The sequence below is a fragment of the Hipposideros armiger genome, unplaced genomic scaffold (assembly GCF_001890085.2).
Source record: "Hipposideros armiger isolate ML-2016 unplaced genomic scaffold, ASM189008v1 scaffold_162, whole genome shotgun sequence".
In the NCBI taxonomy this organism is placed as follows: domain Eukaryota; kingdom Metazoa; phylum Chordata; class Mammalia; order Chiroptera; family Hipposideridae; genus Hipposideros; species Hipposideros armiger.
Genome location: NW_017731512.1, coordinates 2,262,482 through 2,282,807, shown reverse-complemented (window position 1 = coordinate 2,282,807; position 20,326 = coordinate 2,262,482). Strand labels below are relative to the sequence as shown.

General features: G+C 39.0%; 1 protein-coding gene across 1 annotated transcript in view; it reads left to right on the top strand.

Moving 5' to 3' along the window:
- KCNQ5 (potassium voltage-gated channel subfamily Q member 5) overlaps positions 1–20,326 on the top strand; it is a 191,029-nt gene that overhangs the window by 147,159 nt on the left and 23,544 nt on the right. The window contains exon 9 of the mRNA XM_019651534.1: positions 13,484–13,592. Coding sequence (XP_019507079.1) covers positions 13,484–13,592 — 109 coding nt within the window. The remainder of the gene's footprint in view (positions 1–13,483; positions 13,593–20,326) is intronic.

Sequence of the window (20,326 nt, the reverse complement as noted above, 5' to 3'; positions counted from 1 at the left end):
GGTGACTGGAATTTCCAGCCATATGGTTGGAGCCAATCAACTTTGATCTTCACCATAGGTTGATCTGGGTCAGCCATTTCTTGGAAAATTTCTGGTGATGGTATATTTAGCTCTTGTCGAGCTGCTGAGATTCCCCAGAGAGTACTTATCAACTCCTGGCTGGAGGGTAGAGGACCTGCTGCCATTGTTATGATTGTGATGCAGTGTCAGTGGGTTCTCAGTGTCCAGACTGTGTGTGGTTGCTTGGTGCCCTGGTTTTTGGTGTAATGCCTCCCCCTTCACCTGTGCCTGATGGCCCTTCACCCTTCACCCTTCCAGTCAGTCCCCTGCTGGAAAAGGAGAGAAGCATCTGCCCTGAGGATGTGGGGCAGATGCACACAACCTTCCTTATCTTGTTATCCCCAGAGGTACCAAGTGCTGCCAATTTTTGAGCCTTTTGAGTTTTCTGAAGTGTAAATTTTGTTGTTTCTCAGCTTTTCCCTGTGTTGGCACAAGGTTTTCTCTCTGGTTTCAGCTAGTCAGTTACCTAACTTGTCCATCTGCTTTCCCACTTTCAAAATTATACTGTTGCTGCCTCCTTTCCCATTCTATTCTTTATGAGTTTATGTTTTTTTAAAAACCATCTCGTTACTGTCATTTTAGTTAGTTTTTCAGAGGGATCAAGATTTGATGTGTATGTTCAATCTACCACCTTAACCCAGAAAGGAATGTGTGTGTGTGTGTGTGTGTGTGTGTGTGTGTGTATGCTGGATCACAATATTAAATGTATTTCTTATTGTGGATGGAAATCAAAAAAATTGAAAACTACTGCTAGGCCATGCCAACAACAATATAGTCAAGTCCATACAAGGCTAATTGTATTTTCTCTTTACTATGAAAGTCTTCCATGGAACTGAGGGAGTTTTAAAGGTGTATGGTGCCATTTTTTTCAGGATGTGGTATTCTCAGGAAACTCTAGATCTAACTCTTTTTAGAAAAAAAAAAAAGGTAAGCTGCACTTCCTCTGATAGTGTATTCGAATGTGCCTCTTCATTTCCGTTCTTGGTACTAGGATTATTTATTCTGGGTCTTAAATTTTGTTATATGTCAAGAATGGCATAACACCAAGAAAATAAATAAATAAATAAACACACAGCACACCTAAGTTATGCAATCTCTATCAATCTATAATCTTCAATTGTGCTAACATTTGCTATATAAATTGCATCTGCTTTGGTAAAAACATACAGGAAAATTCAATTACCTGTTCAAAATGTTAAAATTATCTCTTTAACTAGAATATTGCTTTAAAAACTCAAAAAGACATTTTTTATAAAACCAATATGTGTTACAGATATGAATACTTGTACTTTTTTTCAATAAAAACACTATTTTTGTTTATTCAACTTTTTTTCAAATACAATAGCATTTTAATTCTACAGCCCAGAAAATATTTAATGGGAATATGTTCACAGATGCATCAAAAACTTTCTTATAGAATGATCTTTTATTTCTATGGGAATTCAATAAGATTATTTCCTAGTTCTTAATATGAATTCAATTTTAGCTATTTACTCCAAATCTCCTAAGATTCAGAATTGAGTAAACAGTGGTCACATGACTGAAATTTCACTATTTGCCCCATAGCACTAGCCATTTAAGGTACTGGAATAAAGGTGACATTTGGAAAAGACACTAAAGAATGAATATGCAAAAGTGACATATGAAGTTATACTATATCTTGCTGTAGCATATTTATATTTCCATTAATGTTACACTGTTTCTGATGAGAAAAATAAGTCTAGGTTGCCTTCTTTATTATATTAATATGGATGATATAGATAGCTAGGAGAAATCCCTCTTGCTCATTGTACTGATGTAAAAATTCTTCTATTATTTGTTAATCATACACTTACAGATCCAAGAATGTAAAGTGGACCTATAGTTTGCATTTCAACCTAAAAATAAAATTGCAGAGTGTGATTTTATTCAACAAATATTTCCTAAATTCTATAGAAGTTATCCATTCTTTAACTTTAAACTCATGTTGCCTCTAAAATATTTTCATGGGGCATTAGGGGGAAATCCTATTTTAAAATCCTATAAAAATTGGGTCGGCCGAGTGGTGCATTGGTTAAGAGCTGGCTTGGGACACCAGAGGACCCCGGTTTGGATCCCACATATGAGGGCTAGTGACACTGCCCTCTACAGCTAAGATACTGAACAACAGCTCAACCTGGAGCTGGGCTGCTGTGAGTCGCCTGTGGCGGCGTAAGCTGCAGCCCCTGCTGCAGTGGGTTGCCATGGGCTTCCGTGTGTAGCCAGCAGCCAGCGTGAGCGGCCAGCAGCCACTGTGAGGGGCTGTTCAGAGGCCGGCGACTGATCTGCCTCGCCCTGGAAGAGCACAATGATGTTGCCAACTTGGACCAGTGAAGCAACGTCCTCCACAACTAGACTGAAGAACAAAAGGACAGCAACTTGTCTGTTCCCCTTCCCCCAATTCCCCAATAAAAATCTTTAAAAAAAAATCCTATAAAAATTAAACTTTATGAGAAAAATTGGACTTTTTTTCACAGTAGGATCTTGAGGTATTCCTAATCAAGAAAGATCACCAAAAATTAAAATTAAAAAGCCACAAGAGAATACTATAAGGCCAAAATCCAGAGGTTAGCTAGTGAATTAGTCTTTGTAATCAATACAATAGATAGTACGGAGGAGTATCACTCTCACCCTAATTGGTCCCTTCAGTAAATATTAGACACTATTCTAGGTGCTTGAGATGCATCCGAGAACAAGGTCCTGGTCTTCGTGGAGCTGACATTCTAATAGGGAAGATAAATAATGAACACATTCAAGTAAATTGTTTAGTATATTAGAAGGTAACAAGTGCTATACAGAAAAGAAAAAGGAGAACAAGGTCTGGAGATGCAGATTGGTGGGGTTGCGAGATATGTAACCTTCAATAGGGTGGTCCAGGTGGTTCTCCTAGAAAACTGATATTGAACAAAAGCAGCTAAAGAGCCTCGTGGCTATCTGGAAAGGAACATTTCCCAAAGGGAACCCTACAGACAGAGATGCCTGGCTCCTTCAAGGAGCCACTAGTAGGCCTGGGGGTGGAGAAGAGGGCCTGGAGGGAAACAGCAAGCAGGAGAGTGATGGGAAATGAGGCCAGACTGGAAGTGGGGAGCGGGCACACAGGGCACACAGGGCCTATGGGCCTTGTAAAGACTTGGGCTTTCACTCTGGGAAAAACGGGGCACCATTGGAGAATGGTTCGCAGGGAGACATGATCTCAATTTTAAAAGGATTGCTCTGCCTTTAATAACCCTGTATCTTGAGCAGGCCATTTAACCTTGCTGAGCTGTAGTTTCCTTGCTTGTAAAATGAGCATAATATTTCCAATCTGACAATATCATATTTTAAATTACAGTCCATATCTGTAAACCACCTCACATGCGACAACTGAATAATTTGCAGCTATCATTAATAAAAAAGGGCCCTCGCCTCCATGCCTCCAAGTGCTGAAGGCAAAGGGCCTGAATTCAGCCATCTCTGAGCACAAAGTTGAGCATCAGGAGCCATCATGGCCTCTCAGCTGAAAACCTCAGTGAAGACACTTGTCCCTTGACTTCCAGGAGATAATCCACCAAGTGAACAAGAACACAGTGAAGGGCTGTCTACCCAACCGCAGAGTCCATGTATTTTTAAAATCCTAAATCCAGACATTATTTAAATCAAAGAACTGCTGTAATGGTGCCAAGGGGAATTTCTTTATCATTCATGAAGCAAACAAGCATTGAGTGTCTTCATTGCAACACCCGGTGTTCCAGGGGCAGAAGGTACATGGATGAGAAGATATATGGTAGATAAATAAATGGATAAGGAGACATGGTCCCTGCCCTCACAGAGCTTTCTGTCTAGCAAGGAAAAGGACTTGTACACAATCAAATATAATATTGTATAATAACGATCATCGGAGATAATGTATCCACAGTACAGGACGTCAGGGCTGAGCTGGTCTTGGGGATCAGGCTGAGTTTCATGGAGGTGGTAGACTCTGGAAGGGCTTGTAATTGCAGGGTTGAATCTGAGGCTCTACACTCTGTCATGCTTCCCTCCACACCTCATCCTTTTTGCTTTGGATAACTCAAAATAAAAGTAATTGCTAAACTGCAAAATATAATTCTTGTTTTCAAAATGGCACAGAAGTTACATACATGCCGAAATTTAAATGATTTGTTCTAAATATTCTGATAGTCCCCCCATTTTTTGGTGCCCCTCGGTTTTGTGGGACCGTATGCATATTATTATCTATTCACTGCAAATTCAGCACCCAGAGATTGCCGGCCAAAAAAAAAGGAAAGGAAAGGAGATTGAGTGGGGGATGTCTAGATAGTGCCCCTTGGGAAGGTATCCAAATATATGATGCTTAAACAGCAACTCAAGAAACCGTGGATAGGCTGGTGTAGCTGAAGTATGGGATGGAAAAGCAATAATATGATGAGGCTGAATGGGGGCTTCTGAGGTATCACAATAAAGTGCCCTCACATGACAGCCAAAGATGTTTAACTTGACCTTGACATTAAACAACACTCGACGCAGAGGAAAAGAGACTGGAAGGAACTATGCTAAAATTGAATAGGATTTGCCTCAGAGTGTTAGAACTATGTGAATTTTTTTCTCATTCTTTATGATTTCATTTAAAATTCAAATGTTCAAAGTTCTACAGAGAGCAAGCATTATGATTATAATGAGAGAAAAACAAAGTTAAAATAAAAAGTATTAGAAAAGAAAAAATTCCACAATGAAAAATATATTATATAGGGTATTTTTCTGGGCTCCTTATTAGTGCCTTGAGGGCCCAGTATGTCTCTTGGTGACTTAGCAGCATCTAGCACGGAACAGAAAAAAAAAGCCTGAGCCAAGGACACAATGAAATAAAATTGTGCTGCTACATCAGAGCCTAAGCAGTTACTCTAAACTCCAGCTGGATTAAAGGAATTGCCTTTGGACTAGCACATGACTAAAATGGAGCCTCTAAATTTAGGATGATATTTAAGATGTTGGGAAGTGATAGCAGGGAAAAGGTAATTGAAATACAACCAGCAGCAGAAGGAAAGAACCCTTGGAAAATCAATTATAATTCATAACAGGATGTAATTAATGTGTCATCACCACCACTAATAGTAGCCATTTTAATGTGTATTCCCCATAGCATAATAGAATAGAGTCATTACACTCTTCACTTAAATTCCTAAAATAAACGCGTGTTGTTAATTTCTGGCTCTCACATTTTTACTACAAGAAACATATTACAGTCGTGGTTGCCTTTTAGTTCTGCGACTCAGGGAGATTATTTTTCTTCATTCTAAAAGCATATAGTATTTTTGTGATAAAAATTATCTTTAAATTATTTATGAAATTTTAAGAGAAATGCAAATCATTTATGATATCATATGCTAGTATAGATAATTTCATTTGCATATTCTCTTCTAGCTGGTTTTCTTTTCAATATCATTGTACATAGTTATAATCAATGTATCTAGTTCCATAGTTTAATTTTATTGAACATTTAAAAATACTTTTATATTTTTATAGTCTATTAATGATTATTTTTTGTAGCTATATAGTCCACCAACATGACCAAATACTATAATTTATAGTTTCCTACTTTGGGACATTGAAATTTATATAACTACTTTTCTACAATGGACAATCGTGCAATAAGCATTATTGCATTAAGCTACCTTTGTTTTATTTTCTGTTGTGGAAACTTATAAATTGCTGAAAATAAGATTTTTATTATTTTTCATTGACATAAAAAATGCCCAAATTTATATTATCACTAGCAATGTCAAAGTATACCAGAGTCACCTCAATTTTGTTAGTATTAGTTATTATTCTTTTGCTAATTAAATAATTATTGTCACATAATTTTAATTTATTTTTTATCTCTAATAATGTTGAATAGTTTTCGGTCACTTTTTATTACTAGTGGTCTCTCCGGATTGACTTATTTGTACATTTGTATTTTGGACTGTGAGCCCTTCAAATAAGCTCTTTAAAAAAAAAAAAAGATTTTATTGGGGAATTGGGGAAGGAAAACAGTGTTGGAGAATTGGGAAAGGGAAACGACCAAGTTGTTGTCCTTCAATCTTGGGGAGTGTGCAGCTAGCTCAGCTCCAAGTCCAGTCGTCATCTGGCCACCCGACGGCAGCTCACAGCCACTCAGCTCAAAGTGCTGTGTTCAATCTTAGTTGTGAGTGGGTATACCCACCATCCATGCAGGAGTCGAACCAGCAACCTTGTTGTTAGGAGCATGTGCTCTCACCAGCTGAGCCATCCTGCCACCTGTTGGCAGCTCAGCAGCAGCTCAGCTCGGGCGCAGCTCACTGGCCTATGTGGGAATCGAACTATATGGGAATCTAACCAACCCTGTTGCTCAGAGCTCGTGCTCTTAACCAACTGAGCCACTCAGCTGGCTCCAAATAAGTTCTTTATACATTATAAATATTAAGCCTTTTTATATCCTTTGATTTTTATTCTAATCAACCATTTTTTGCATTATAATTTAGTTATTTCAAGTAGTAACACTTTCTGTTTTCATGATCAAAACTGTCATGTGTCTCCTTTATAATTTCTTCTATTGGTTCAAACATTAGATATTATCATTCCTCCACAGACAAACCAAGTGGTTTCTGCTGAGTTTTGATAATTTGATTTTATTTTGGTCTATGAACATGTAAGCTTCCTATGTGTAAAAACAGTAGTAGAATGTAAAAATTCCTTTTAAAGAGAACAGTACCAAGGCCTGAAAAGAATGGGGTTTCACATGGCTGAGGGGTAAAGGACAAGCCTGGATTCAGAAAGCTGAGGCCTTTAAGTTGATTAAAAAGGTGATAAAACCTTGTTCCTATAGCACCAATTTCTCAAGGTTGGGTTTTTTTTTTCCTGTTTTTTATGATTTAATCATTTCCTGGTGTCTTGTGAAGCATCTATATTGTCTCAAACTGTTCCTGTGGAAAATATACTAGTGGCACGAGGGGAAACATGGAGAATTAGTCCAAATCCAATGGCAGATTGTCAAACACACTCCTCAGCTCCAGCTGAGAGAAACCAGAGCACGCCATTTTTCCACTATAGTAGTCGTCCTGGACTTTGATTGCACTGGATTCCACTGGGGACCTTTAAAAATAATTCTGATGCCTGGGTTACAACCCTCAGTTTCCTAATGCCATTGGTCTTGAGGTCATTATGGCTATTGAGATTTTTTTTTCATTAAAGTTTATTGGGGTGATGATTGTTAGTAAAGTTACATATGTTTCAGGTGTACAATTCTGTAATGCATCATCTCTGTACCACATGGTGTGCTTACCACCCAGAGTCAGTTCTCCTACCATCACCATGTATTTATTTGATCCCTTTACCCTCATCTACCACCCCCTCCCCCCTTACCCTCTGGCAACCACTAAACTATTGTCTGTGTCTATGAGTTCTGTTTCTTCATTTGTTTGTATTGTTCCTTTGTTGTTTTTAGTTTTATATCCCACATATCAGCAAAATAATATGGCTCTCGACTTTTTCTGTGAGATTTTTTTTAACGTTCCCCAGGTGATTCTAATATGTAGCCAAGGTTGAAAAACACTGTAATCACTTCATCAAGAAATGTAAAACAGAATCCTAATCTGTAAGAGGAGGTGACCAAGAGAAAGAATTAGAAACTACCTGTCCTTTTTCCATAAATACCTGCATCTTGATGGCAAAATTTCATAGTGGGAACAGAAAAATGGTCTTTGGACATAACAGAAGTTTCCAGAATGTTTTTTTACCTCCTCCCTCTTCACCATCTGAGGTCTAAGTGGTCCTTTTCAGACACTCTAAAATGAATTTTCGAAAGTGTGGGGGAACAAAGTATTTGAAAGAAAATCTTGAACACTGATAATTAACAGGAAACAGAATTGGGTTGGGAAAGATAAATGATAAATACTTCTTTTTCTGCAGGCAAAGATTGTGCACTAGGGTAGGCTAACCGTCCCAGAGAGGATTACCCATAGGCAGCACCTCACTCCATTGGCATTTTTCCCATTGTGACTGGGAGTTTTACAGATTGGTGTTCACGTAAGATTACGGTCCCAGAACCCAGGTCTCCCAAAATGCCAGGGCAGAGGGCCAGATATGTGGTTGGAGAGCAGAGAACCAGCCTTGGCTGAAAATTTAGCTCCACCCAGGTGCCTTAGAGTTCACAGAGAGTTTTAAGCCTCTAGGTATCATGAGAAAGACATTTAATGTGGTGGAACCTCACTGGGAAGAAAATTGACATCTCAAGGTACTTATAAAGTAGAAAGATGGCATTTTTGTGGCTTTAAAATAAGGAGAAAACTTTTCTAACTCAGCCCTTGCTTCAATACATGCTAGCAAATATATATTTCCTATTCGTTTACTCTGACCAAACCTACAAAGAAAAAATGTTAAATACTGAGAGTTTAGTTTATTCCATGAATAATCAAGTTTAAATGGTATAATAAAATTCCACAATAAGATGCATTTGGATATGAGGCAATTGGTGCCTGACTCCCATCTCCATCTTCTGCCTACTGTGTTCCTAAACAAAATGGATAGACTGAAGCTCTTGTTGGGGTACAAGAGGTGAGGGGGAGAGCACTCGTCTGGGAGGAATCTCATCATCATTTGGGATGTTCCCAGTTCCATTTACAGTCAGTGCAAACATTATAGTTTCACTATCTTCTGTTCGTTATTTTATTATTATTATTCGTTTCAGATGCATAAAACAACATAGTAATTAGACATTTACACCCCTCACAAAGTGATAATCCCAAGTCTACTAACCATCAGACACTGTACATCGCTATAACAATACCATTGACTACGCTCCCTATTCTGTACTTCACATTCTGTAACTGTATTTTTTTAATTATAGTTGACATTCAATATTATTTTATGTTAGTTGCAGGTGTACAGCATAGTGATTAGGCATTTATATAATTTATGAGGTGATACCCCCATAAGTCTAGTACCCATCTGACACTATACAGAGTTTTTACATTATTGACTATATTTCCCATAGTGTAGTTCACATCCCCGTGACTATTTTGTGACTACCAATTTGTACTTCCTAATCCCTTCACCTTCTCACTGATCCCCCAACCACCCTCTCTTCTAGCAACCATCAGTTTATTCTCTGTATCCATGAGTTTATTTGTTTTGTTTATTCATTTATTCTGTTCTTTAGATTTCATATATAGTGAAATCATATGGCATTTGTCTTTCTCAATCTGACTTATTTCACTTAGCATAATACCCTCTAGATCCATCCATGTTGTTGCAAATGGTAAGATTTCATTCTTTTTTATGGCAGAGTAATACTCCATTGTATATATGTACCACAGTTTCTTTATCCAGTCATCTACTGATGGGCATTTTGGTTGTTTCTATTATCTTGGCTATTGTGAGTAGTGCTGCAGTAAACATAGGGGTGCATATATCTTTTAAAATTAGTGTTTTGGATTTCTTTGGATAAATACCCAGGAGTGGAATCGCTGGGTCATAAGTGGTTCTATTTTTTTATTTTTTCAAGAAACTTCATACTACTTTCTTTAGTCACTGTACCAATTTGCAATCCCCAAACAATGCACAAGGGTTCCCTGTTCTCCACATCCTCACCAACACTTGTTATTTGTTGATTTTTTTTATGCTAGCCATCCTGACTGGGGTGAGGTGGTATCTCATTTTGGTTTTATTTGCATTTCTCTGATGACTAGTGATGTTGAGTATCTTTTCATATGTCTATTGGTCATCTGTATGTTCTGTTTGGAGAAATGTTTATTCAGGTCCTCTGCCCATTTTTTAATTGGATTGTTTGTTGTTTTGGTGTTGAGTTGTATGAGGTTTTTTAATAAATTTTGGATATTAACCCTTTATCAGATGTGCCATTGGCAAATATCTTCTCCCATTCAGTAGGATATCTTTGTGTTTTTTTGATACTTTTTTGCTTATTGTGATAGTACTCACCTGCTGAAATTTTTTTTCATTAACTTCATAATAAAAGGACCCTCTATTTTACGTTATTTAATTATTTGGACCTGCATCATTGTGTTATGGTTGGTTACATTGTATTTTCAAGTAGATAAGCCATTGATACAGGCATTGCAGGATCTGCCTCCTCTGTAACCTCTCCAAGGTGTTACTCAGTTTTCTGAGGTATAAGATGAGACTGTGTTTGAAGTGGTTCTCACTAGAGTTCAGATGAGGAAAAGCAGTCACATGCTTCTATTTTGAAGGGCAGCATAAGATACTCTTGTGAGTTCTGTACTGGGAATCCTGATAAAGTGTGTTATTCGATATTTCCTTTGGGGAGCTAATCTCTGGGTACCTCACAGGACTCCATAATGGTGCCTGTTGGCCTTGGCTCTGTCAGCCACGCAGCCTGTATGTGAGCTCTCCCCTCCACCCCGGCCCCTCCCACACCACACACACCCTCCTTGCAGTCCCAGGGTATGTGTATTTCCAAGTCTCCTTTGAGGTGTGGACTGGCTCAGCCCAAGGCCATGGTAACCACACTGCTCTGAATCTGATCCTCTCTCAGTGTTGTGGGGTCACTTAACCTTAGACCATGATGGCCAGGTGCACAAGCCATGTGAAGGAAAATATAATGCAGGAGCAGGGACACCAGATGCCAACAAGAGAGGCAAGAATGACACATCTGGAAGGAGTCAGAAGTGAGTCTCAGTGTTGGGCAGTGTTAATAGTGCAGCTCCAGAACCCAGCTGCCTAGATGTAAACTCTGGTTCTGTCACTTACACTCCATGCATCCTTGGGCAACTGTCTTAACCTTCTGTGCCTCAATTTCATCATCTGTAAAATAAAAGGTAAACATAATACATACCTCATGAGGTATGTAGCAATTAGTTAAAGTTCTGGTGTATCATTTGATTTCCCTAAAAAAGTACTTATTACTATTATCATCATAATTATTGTTCTTGAGTGAAGAATTGGAAACAATGAAGAAAAGTTTTCCCAGTTATATTAGTTTCCTGGGGATGACATAACATATTACCACAAACTGGGTGGCTTGAAACAGGAATTTTATTTCTCTCACAGTTCAAGAAATCAGGGTGTCACCAGGGCTGGTTCCTTCTTCAGTCTCTGAGGGAGAAGCAATCATGTGTCCCTCAGCTTCCAGTGGTTGGCAGCCATCTTCAGTGTTCTTGGCTTGTAGACACATCACTCCAGCCTCTGCTTCCATTATCTCTGTGCTCCTGTGTCTTTTCCTTTTCTGTCTTATGGGGACACTTTCATTAGGTGTAGGACCCACCCTAATCCAGTGTGACCTCATCCTGAGCCTTACCTTCGTTATTACATCTGCAGAGACCCTTATTCCAAATATCATATCCTGATGTTCCGAGTGGACTTGAATTTGGGGGCAACACTGTTTGGCCTACTAAGAGCAGGTTGGGATCAAATTGGAAGAAGAAATCATGGACAGTTCCTAGAAGAATGTTATCTAACCTTGGGCATGATGTTATTCACTGAAAGCATTGTGTTGTGTAAGTGGTCAATCAAGCAAAATGGGCTGGCTACCCTCAAGGTCATCACTGAGTCAGAACAAAATGTCAAGCACAGAGTGAATCAGTGTACTCTCATTCAAACTGGAGAGAAGTTGGATGTACCCAGCAGGCACTGGCTGTGCCCATCAGGTAGCACATGGGCTAAGCTCTTCCCCTGCCCTCGCCTGACATGTTGCATGGCACTATTGAACCCACTACTGAACGCATTCTGACACTGGGTAATGCAATGGCAAGGTCAAGGGCTTTGGAGCCTCAGGGAACTGGATTTTAATAACATGCTCTACAACTTACTAGCTCCACTTACCATCTTTGTGTCCTCAGGTAAGGTACATCTCTTCTCTGAGCTTCAATTTTGACATCTAAAAACCAGGCATAATATCACCACCAATTTATAGAGTTGCTGTAAATAAGAAAACTAATATATGCAGGAGCTTCACCTAAGTGCCTGGCGCACATTTCAGTGAGTGGTTGCATTATTATCTGTATTGTGAAGTGGCAGTTCTGACTCTCCCCTTTACTAGACTTCAGGGCACCAAGGCCAGAGGGACTGTGGGGAAGAGCTGTGAGGATCCATCTGCATTTCTTCCCCCACCTCCACCTCCCGGCACCTCCACTCTCAGCACCCAATGAACACATAGTAAATAGTCGAATTAAATGGCACATCAACTGCATTTCATTATAAGTACTGCTTCAATGAATGGACCTTTATAGCCTTTGGATTTGGGGATTTATAGCCTTTGGACCTTTATAGCCAATAAATGGGCCAATAGCCTTTCAGGATTTTTAATCCCACCAGAACAGTCCATGGCAAAGTACCTTTCATGACTTAGCAAATGGAAACTAGGCAGAGCAAAGGCGACAGAAAGCCATGTTAGTCCTTTAGTGTTTGTCAGCATTTAAAGTGGCTTAAATAGAATTTGGAGGCTAAATAAGTCATCTCTCATGAGTGAATTTTTATTACGTTATTATCAAAGTAATACATGTTCACTGTAGAAATTTTAGAAATATAGCCAAGCAAAAAAAATAAAATCATTCTTAATCCCAGATAGATATATAGATATTTTTTCTTTAATAAAATATTGTAACTTTTTTTCCAGTCATTAGTCTTCAACATCATCTTTAACAGCTTCTTAATATTGTACTATATATGAACCTACTATATTTATTTAACTCATTCCCCATTCCAGGGATTTTAATTTGTTTTCAATATTTCATTGCTGAAAATAAAGCTGCAATTATATAAGTGTATTCCTTATTAATTTTATAAATCTTTACTAACTTGGTACTTTTTGTAACCCTATCCCCTTTTCCAAACTTTGCAATTAACCCAAAAGTTCATTTGTTCGGTTTATGAGGAACTGATTTCATTATCCGCTCTGAAAAATCTCCCAGCGTTGGCTGTGTAATCTTAGCCAAGCTCTCTCCTGAGCAGCCTGTGTCCAGTAACTGATAAGTAATCAGTGTTCTTGGGTCTGACTACTCACTTGTTCAGGGCATGGGTCAATGTCATGGGTTTCAAGCTGTGTATATACAGGCCAGTTAGTTAAATGTCCGTAGACTGTCTCCCTAACTCCAAACAGCTGTTATTTAAACACTGGCTGTTCGTTTCAAAGAACTGGGCAAAAGAGCATGGGTGGATCAACACAAATCTATCACCACTAAAGGAAATACAGTGTGTCAACATTTTCATCTTCCCCGTGGAAAACAGCTCAGGAAGGTATTCGTGTCAAATCACATAAAATTGGTGAGGTTATAGGAAAAGGAGAAGGAATCATTCTGGGAAAAACAATTGGCTGACCTTATACAGATCTTGATTTATAAGCTTAGTCTGTGAGTTCCCCCATTTCTATATGAGACAAGTTCAACAGCATGTTTCAAATTGCTGGTGGTAGTATTTAACCAGCAGTTTTCTCTTGCAGCTGACACAGCCCTTGGCACTGATGACGTATATGATGAAAAAGGATGCCAGTGTGATGTATCTGTAGAAGACCTCACCCCACCACTTAAAACTGTCATTCGAGCTATCAGGTTGGTGGAAAGCCTTTGACAAAATGATTCAGAGATCTACCTCTGATTATTTGAATACTATGTTGCTGAGTTGTTTCTCCTGCCAGTAAATCTCCTAGAATAATTACTTCCTCTTTTCCTATTCATCTGCCTATTAAATTCTAAGATATTTTTTCTTAATACAAAACTCTACTGTGTTCAAACACAGTGTATTTTATAAAAGGTGGGTGCAATTTAAAAAGCCAGGCCATGTCAGCAAGATTACATGAGAATTGGCTTGTCATGTCCATTTGTTACTTTCAGGACATTTAGTATATAGATGCAATTGGATTTTTTAAATTATTTTTATGATTTGATGTTCCAATCCATGTTCTGTACTGTGTACCAGAGAAAAAGCCCTCTAGGTTATTTCAAAACTGATTGAGTCTGAAAATGGAAAGATGCCTAACATAGTCTGCCGTCAGTCCTATTCTGCCAAAATGTAACTGTTAAAAAGCTGACCTTAACATACTTCCTCTACTGATGGCAGGAAGGTAAGCATGTACCCAAAGCAACTTATTTCCGGGATCCACTCCCTACAAAAAATTCAGGATCTGGACTAAATGAAGTGCCGTATGCTGAGCCTGCCCACTCTAATCCCTTCGGGAGAATGTGTATCTGTCAGGGAATGCTGAGTGGCTGTATTGCAAAGAAATACGCTGATCTTTTTGGCTCTCTGCCTCTTACCAAAAAGCCAGAGGAACAGCTTAACTATGCAACCCAATTTAGCTATTCAGATACTTGGTCTAAACTCAGATATCAGTGCAATTGATTATTTACTTCTGTGTTGTGTTAGTCATTTAGGATCGTGTTAGACATTGCTTTATGTTATGATTGGGAGTCACTGGGAAAGCAGAAATGAGCTATAAAGAGTTTGGTAAATGTTTATGGGGACAAAGAAAGGCATGGTATGGTGAAATGTGTACCCCAGAAGATGCTTAAACATTATCTACAACCTAAATTGAAGTGATGTAAAGCCCAGTTACTTCCCAATAGAACCTTCAAGCAACAGTCCCTGTGGGTGGAGGGACCAACCTTCTTATGTGCCCTAGACTGTCCCAGATTATGCCTCTTATCTCACCATAATTGTTAGTAACACTCCCTGTCTTTCTCAAAGTATCCCAGTTCTGACAGTTATATGATCACCCTACCTCTGGGGAACCTAGAAGCCTTGGATAATATTTAATCCCAGAAAACCCAGGGACATGTAATAAAATCATGCCTGAAAACTTCAGTTAAAGGGAAAGAAAGGATCTAGAACTGCACTGCCCAGTACAGTAGCCACTGGCCACATGAGGCTATTTAAATTTGAATCAATTAAAATTAAATAAAATTTAAAATTCAGTTCATCAGTAGCACTACCAACATTTAAAGTGCTCAATAGCCACAGATGGCTGGTGGCCACCGCATTGGCAGAGGAGAAGTTCAGTGCATTTCCATCATTACAGAAAGTTCTATTGGGCATTGCTGGTCCAGAAGTCACCTTGAAATGCTTTACATTCATTCATTACATCCATCAAAGACTCTAAAGTGAAGGTGGGGCAATTCATCCACAGATTAGTCTGACTTGCAACAAGTACAGTAAAAATTTTATCTAATGGGAGCAGATTAGGTTTTCTAAAAGTCATACTTAATCCAGTTTGTGTCAATTCCCAAGACCTGCCAAAGCTCTCTGCTTTTGCCTTGCAACCTATAAAAAGAATTGTGAGCTGCAAGAAAGGAAATGAAATAGGTTTATTCTGCTAGCTAAGCACTTTAGCAGCCGCTTAAGATTTATTTTCTTATACCTTCCTCTTGAAACTTGACTGATTTTTGTAAAGCCCTTTGCATAATACCCTTTTTTTCAGAATTCTTTCTTGGTTCTTATTTTTAACAGAACTTTATTATTTACACGTCCCTCTTTTTTGTGGATTTTGGAAGCTTTCTGCTTGCTACTTTGTGAAACATGAGGGGGATGTTTTTCTCCCCCATATTATGATTCTGATTAGTAGATTTTTTTTTCTCACTTCCAAGTTCCATTTAAAATTGTTGGATTTCATTAAAATATAATCACTACACTCAATAGTTAATAACTAACTAGAAATCTTTGATTCATGATAGTACCTGATTTCTAAAAATACATGATTTAAAGACCAACCAATACAATTAGCAGTTCTGAAAAGGAGTTTGCAGGCATAGGTCCCTAAATCTTATGGAAAAGTATCCTTTTCCTGAGTTCAATTACATAAATAAACTGAACGTCAGTTGACTGGAATATTTTTTGCCAGAACATGTTCATTTCGTACAGCTCACCTAAAAAAGTGTTTTACATGTATATTACTGATTGCAAGTGTGAACCACCTATTATTCATCTCTAAAATAGTGACTTTGTTTTGGCATTTTCCTTGATATTTTCAGTTGTTTCGTTATTTAACATGATCACTTGAGCATGCCTTTTGTCTTCTAGTAGCTCTTACAATAATAGTTTTTCTTAAAAGCCAAATTAAAATTAAAAGGTGTATCAGGAAATATGTATTCCATTGCAATGATGGCAGCAGGAAAATATTGTTACCTTCACAAAGAGCAAAGTAGGAGTTACTATTTTCAGTTATTAATATTTATTATGCATCTGCCATTTTGTAGTTATTTCTGAGAGGAAAGATTCTCAGGTAATGAGATGATTAAGGCCACTTTCCAAATTTGTTTGGATTCTATTACCCAAATGCACTTTTGAGACTTTTTTTTTAAATGAATGACATCACTTTTTATAGTACTGAACAATGGCTATCCTTAAACATTTCCAAAATATGTCTGAAAAGACAAAAGCGTACGTCATTTTGTATAGTTACTTCAAGATTACCACAGATTAGTCTCAAAATATTGGTTAATGGAAGTGCACAAAATTACTGGAAATGTATTTTCAAACTCATCTCTGGGAGTGAAGACTATACTTATTTTTAACAAAAGCTCTACCTTGTTAATGATTTAATTATAAAACAATGTTAAGTGTCTTTTCATCCATTCAGACTAATTTCTACATAGAAAGATGAAGTAAATAGATAAACAAGCAAATTGATAAACTCCTGAACATTCTACATACTCACTTTTCACTATATTATAGTATTTTCGTTTGCTAGGGCTACCCTGACAAAAGACCACAGACTGGGCGGCTTAACCAACAGAAACTTGTTTTCTCACAGTTCTGGAGGCTGGAAGCGCAAGCTCCGGGGTTCAGCAGGATTGACTTCTTCTGAGGCCTCTCTGTTGGCCTGCAGATGGCCGCCTTCTCGCGGCATCCTCACATGGTCTTTCCTCTGCACACCCCCTTATCGGTGTCCAAATTTCCCCTTCTTATGACACCAGTCAGATTAAATCAGGGCATACCCTAACAGTTTCGTTTTAACTTAGTCACCTCTCTACAGGCCCTATCTCCAAATACAGTCGCATTCTGAGGCCCTAGGGTAGGGATAGCACTTTAACGTAGGAATTTTGGGGGTACACAACTCAGCCCATAACACGTGGCAAGACACCTGTTTTCATATCACTGTTTGAAAAATATTTTCTCAGGCACATATCAGAATTTTTAGATTAAAATTAAGCCCACCAATTATCAAACATTTAGATATTTGGGACTATCTGAAGAGGTTGACCAACTTACCTGGAAAGCTTGCACTTGGCATTGTATAAACACTACGTAAGTGTGTTTAATCCTGGCAAAATTCCACACAAAAATTAATATATGTTCATTTAGCTGAAATCATAAATAAATGTTAAAAGTCATACCTAAAAAAAAGTCATATCTAATACATCTCAATATTTATAAAAGGATCAAAGAGTAATAATTTTTTTAAGTACAAAAAAAATGTTTGTATTTGTTTTCCCATGCCAAACTGGCTAGATAAATTCTCAGATATGCATACTCAGTGCTGTGTAAAGGACTCGGCAGTTGGGAAAAGAGCTTTGTCAGTTAAAACGTTTCCATGCAAAGCTTACCTGCTTCTCACCAGTATTTTTTCATAGAATTACTACATCTAGGATCAGGCCACACTTAACGAGATCCTCAACAATAGTTGTTTTCTCGTCACCCTGTTTTCTATAACCATGTTTTGTGCCGGTCATCAAGAAATAAATCAGAATACCGTACAACCTGTTTTTCTTGGGAAGATAACCCAAACAACCTGATGGAGGTTACTCATTATTTTGAAGAGAAATGACCAAGAAGCTGTTGATTGCATCATGGTCTTAACTTCTCTTAATATCTCTACGCAATAATCACAGTGCCTGTTGCACTTGTATGCAACCTTTTATTCCCAGGCCAAACCAGCCTTCTAGAGAATCAAATGAATAAATAAGGTCTTGGGTAAAAACTCAAAGAATTCTTTAGTTGAAGCGGCAGCCCAACTTTACCCTGGCACCTCTTGCTAACTCTACCCCACCCCCAACCCTCCCCGGGGCTGCTCAAAGGAGGTAGTCCAAGAAACAACAGCCTCTGTGTGACCTTTGGCCACTCACTTCACCTCTCTGCGCCTTGTTTTCTCATTGGTGGAGTGAGGATGGTAATAGTATTGACCTTGTAGAGTTGTGGTGAGGATTAAATGAATTCACATTTGCAAAGCACTTAGGACAGTGCTCTGGGCACCTGGTAAGCACTGTGTAATGCGAGCTATTACAGCCTCCAAGTATCAGGGCTCCTTAGTGCCTTCCCAGCAAGCTGCCTCCACTGCCCATCTTCCACTCAGACCAGACCCTCTTTCTGAGCTCCGCCTGCTCCCATAGTGCATCATGTAAGAGGAGCACTTCTTTCTCTTTTCTGAGGGGGTGCTCCCAACTTCCAAACATGTGCAGCCTTGCCTGCCTGCACCTTCCCCAGGAAGCATTTGCTGTTACCCCTTGAAGTTACCTCCTCACCACCTGCGCTGAGGAATCACTCAGAGTAATGCTGCTCAGGCTGGAAGAGCAATTGTTTCACCCACTCGTGAAGCAGTGTTCCAAGTAGCTCTCCCCTTTGTCCTCTGGGTGAGTATGCTGTCCTCGTAGGCACCCTCCTAAGAGTAAGAGGACAGTGAGAGGCAGAAGTTACCTGTCCTCTCCCTCACCCACCCACACAGAGGCCTGACTACAGACCCTTTGAAGTTCCTCCCGGAGGGCAGGTCAGAAAATATGTATTGAGCTTCTACTCTGCACCAGGCACAGGAATAAACAGTAACAAGAAAGTGGATCCCTGCTTAAAGTCATGAGGGGCTGCCGGAAAAGTAAAGAGTCGATGAAGATGCAGAGCAATATATCACTGCAATAATAGAAGCCCAGGATATTTGGGCAAACATAATGTCGGCAGTTACGTGGGAAGTGGTGTTCAGGAAGGCTTTCAGGAAGAAAGGGTATCCAAGCAGAGAACTGGTAGATAAGTAGGCTCCAGGCAGGTTATCGAAGGGGGGCATGTTTAGGCAGAGGGGACTTCAATTGCCAGGAGCCAGAGGTGAAAGCAGCATTAGAAGGTATTCATGCTGGAGGAAGACAGAGGATGTGGGGAGGAAAGATTAGGTTGAAGAGAGGAGCAGGGACCATTATAAGAAGCAGGAAGATATGGAGGCTTTTAAGTATAGAAATAAATTTATCAGATCGGTACTTAATTCTAACACTTGGAAAGATGACCCTGATTGCATTGTGAAGAACAGACTGGAAAGAAGCAACTACTGTTGTGACAATACCTGGATCTGCTGGGGGCCGGAGCCAGGCAGTCATGGTGAAGAGTAGTAAAGGATGCATTTCAGAGCTCCTCAGGTGTAAAAAAATGATAGGATTTGCATATTTACTGGTTGGAGAGGATGAAGTGAAAGAGGAAGAGAAATCAAGGGTGATACATCTAGTTGCCTGGTCAGACAGAGGCCAGCTTGAGGGGAAATGGTGCACTGTTGATAGTGTTGAGTTAGGGAGTCACAGTGGGGCCCAGCAAGCAGGTGAATCCCTGGATCTGAAGCCCAGGGTGAAAATCTGGAATGAGAATGAATTTGGTAGTCATCAGCACAGAAATAGGTGGTTTATGAAAGTGTCACCCCAGGGAGAGTGTGGAAGTAAAGACAGAGGATGGTCAACACAAAACCTAAGGCTCCCAAATATGTAAGGAGCTGCAAATGGAAGAAGGCTCTGATGGAGACAGACTCAAAACAAGCAGACAGATGGGAGACAGCATGGTAGAAGAGGAGCCAGAGGAGTGCTCTGAGCAGAAGGCAGTGGTCAACTGTGTAAATGCTGCTAAGAGGTCAAGAAAATAGTGAGAAGGTCCTTTGAAAATGGCAACACGGAGGCCACCAGTGACTTTGGGAAAAAATTAATAGAGGCATAAAAGAAAAAGAAGAGATCAAAAGATACATAGAAAAAAATAAAAATGGAAACATATTGTATCAAAATTATTGGCATGCTGTGAAAGCGGGGAAATTTATATCATTACAGGCCTATCTCAAGAAACAAGAAAAATCCCAAATAAACAAACTAATATTACATATTAAAGAACTAGAAAATGAAGAACAAATGAACCCAAAGTCAGCAGAAGGAAGGAAGTAATAAAAATTAGAGTAGAATTAAATGAAATAGCAAACAAAAGACAATAGAAAAAGTTAATGCAGCAAAGAGCTGGTTCTTTGAAAAGATTAATAAAATTGACAAACCCCTAGCTAGACTCACTCAGGAAAAAAGAGAAAAGGCACAAATAAACAAAACCAGAAATGAAAGAGAAGTTA